Source organism: Carlito syrichta, unplaced genomic scaffold (genome assembly GCF_000164805.1).
Source record: "Carlito syrichta isolate Samal-C Ts95f unplaced genomic scaffold, Tarsius_syrichta-2.0.1 Scaffold314365, whole genome shotgun sequence".
Taxonomy (NCBI): Eukaryota; Metazoa; Chordata; class Mammalia; order Primates; family Tarsiidae; genus Carlito; species Carlito syrichta.
In genome coordinates this window covers 206,288-207,389 of record NW_007258461.1, presented here as the reverse complement: position 1 = coordinate 207,389, position 1,102 = coordinate 206,288, and the positions used below count along the sequence as shown (strand labels likewise).

At 63.2% G+C, this 1,102-nt stretch overlaps 1 protein-coding gene across 1 annotated transcript; it reads right to left on the bottom strand.

The window, feature by feature from the left end:
* Positions 1–29: 29 nt before the first annotated feature.
* Positions 30–1,102, bottom strand: LOC110596818 (host cell factor 1-like; the record flags this gene model as incomplete). The annotated part of the gene is made up of 3 exons (XM_021719299.1): positions 30–195; positions 490–650; positions 950–1,102. Coding segments are annotated over 3 exons (480 nt in total), but the record flags the coding sequence as incomplete, so codon positions are not given.

The window sequence follows — 1,102 nt, the reverse complement described above, 5'->3', positions numbered from 1 at the left end:
CTCGCGAGGAAGGAGCCGCCGGAAGCGCCCTAGGGCGAGCCCCGCTGCAGCGGCGGGCCGGGCCGCACGAGGCTGTGCGGCAGGGCCCTCTGGGCTGCGGCACACACAAAGCCGGGCATTATCCGACGGCCTCCACAGAGCAAGAGGGGGCGTCGACTTGGGACGACCTCCAAACAGAAAGCCTTGGCCACAGGCCTTGGAAAAGACCCATCAGGAAACCTGGAGGCAGTGGAGGCAGTGGAGGCCGAGAAGGAAAGCAACCAGCTCCAGGCTGGGTCTGAGGAGCAGGGCCCAACCCAAGGCAAAGCGGGCTTCCACCTCCAGGCCCAGCCCTCCTTCCGCAGGCTGCTCCCGGTCATTAGCGATTTCAGAGATGGAAAGCTCCGTCAAGGGCGTCAAGTGCCACTCTCATTTCACAACCCAGCCCAGATCCTTCGGGATTCCACAAAGCCCTGGTGGGAGTCTACGGAAAAGAGGACAAAACCTCACCTCGGAATGTTGTTCTTGGGGTCCTCGCTGTCGTTGGCCAGACCCCCAAACAGGTAGCACTTGTTACCCACAAGGGAGAAGCTGTGCCCGAGCCGAGGACATGGAGGAGGCCCGTTTTTGGGCGTCTTCGCTTTGAGTCTCTTCCACTCCCACCGGCTTGCCTGCAAAACCAAGGCTTGAAGTCTGAACCCTGGGATGAGAAGGCCACCACTGGGGGCCCAGGGCACCTTGTGGCATGGGGAGGAGATGGCACGGGGTGAGGTGAGCGCCACGTCAGAGAAGCAGGGCCTGGGTGCTTGGGCCCTGCCTGCTCTGAGGCGGCCAGTTCCGAGCGGCCGCGGCAGACTCGAGCACCCTCTCCACCTCCTCGCGCATCTCACCCCCCAGGCCACCACCGTGAGGTCGCCTGGGGCCGAGGCGGCAGGGTGAGGCAGCTCCCGGGGGCTCTCCACTCTGTTACCTGGAGCTCGTAGAGGTCATTGCTGTATTTCCCATACTCCACCATCCCACCAAACACCAGCAGGCGAGTCCCATCGCACACGAAGCCATAGGCTGCACACCCAGGAGGGATGTCCCCTCTCACGGCTGGGATGAACCACTGGTTGGTTGCTGA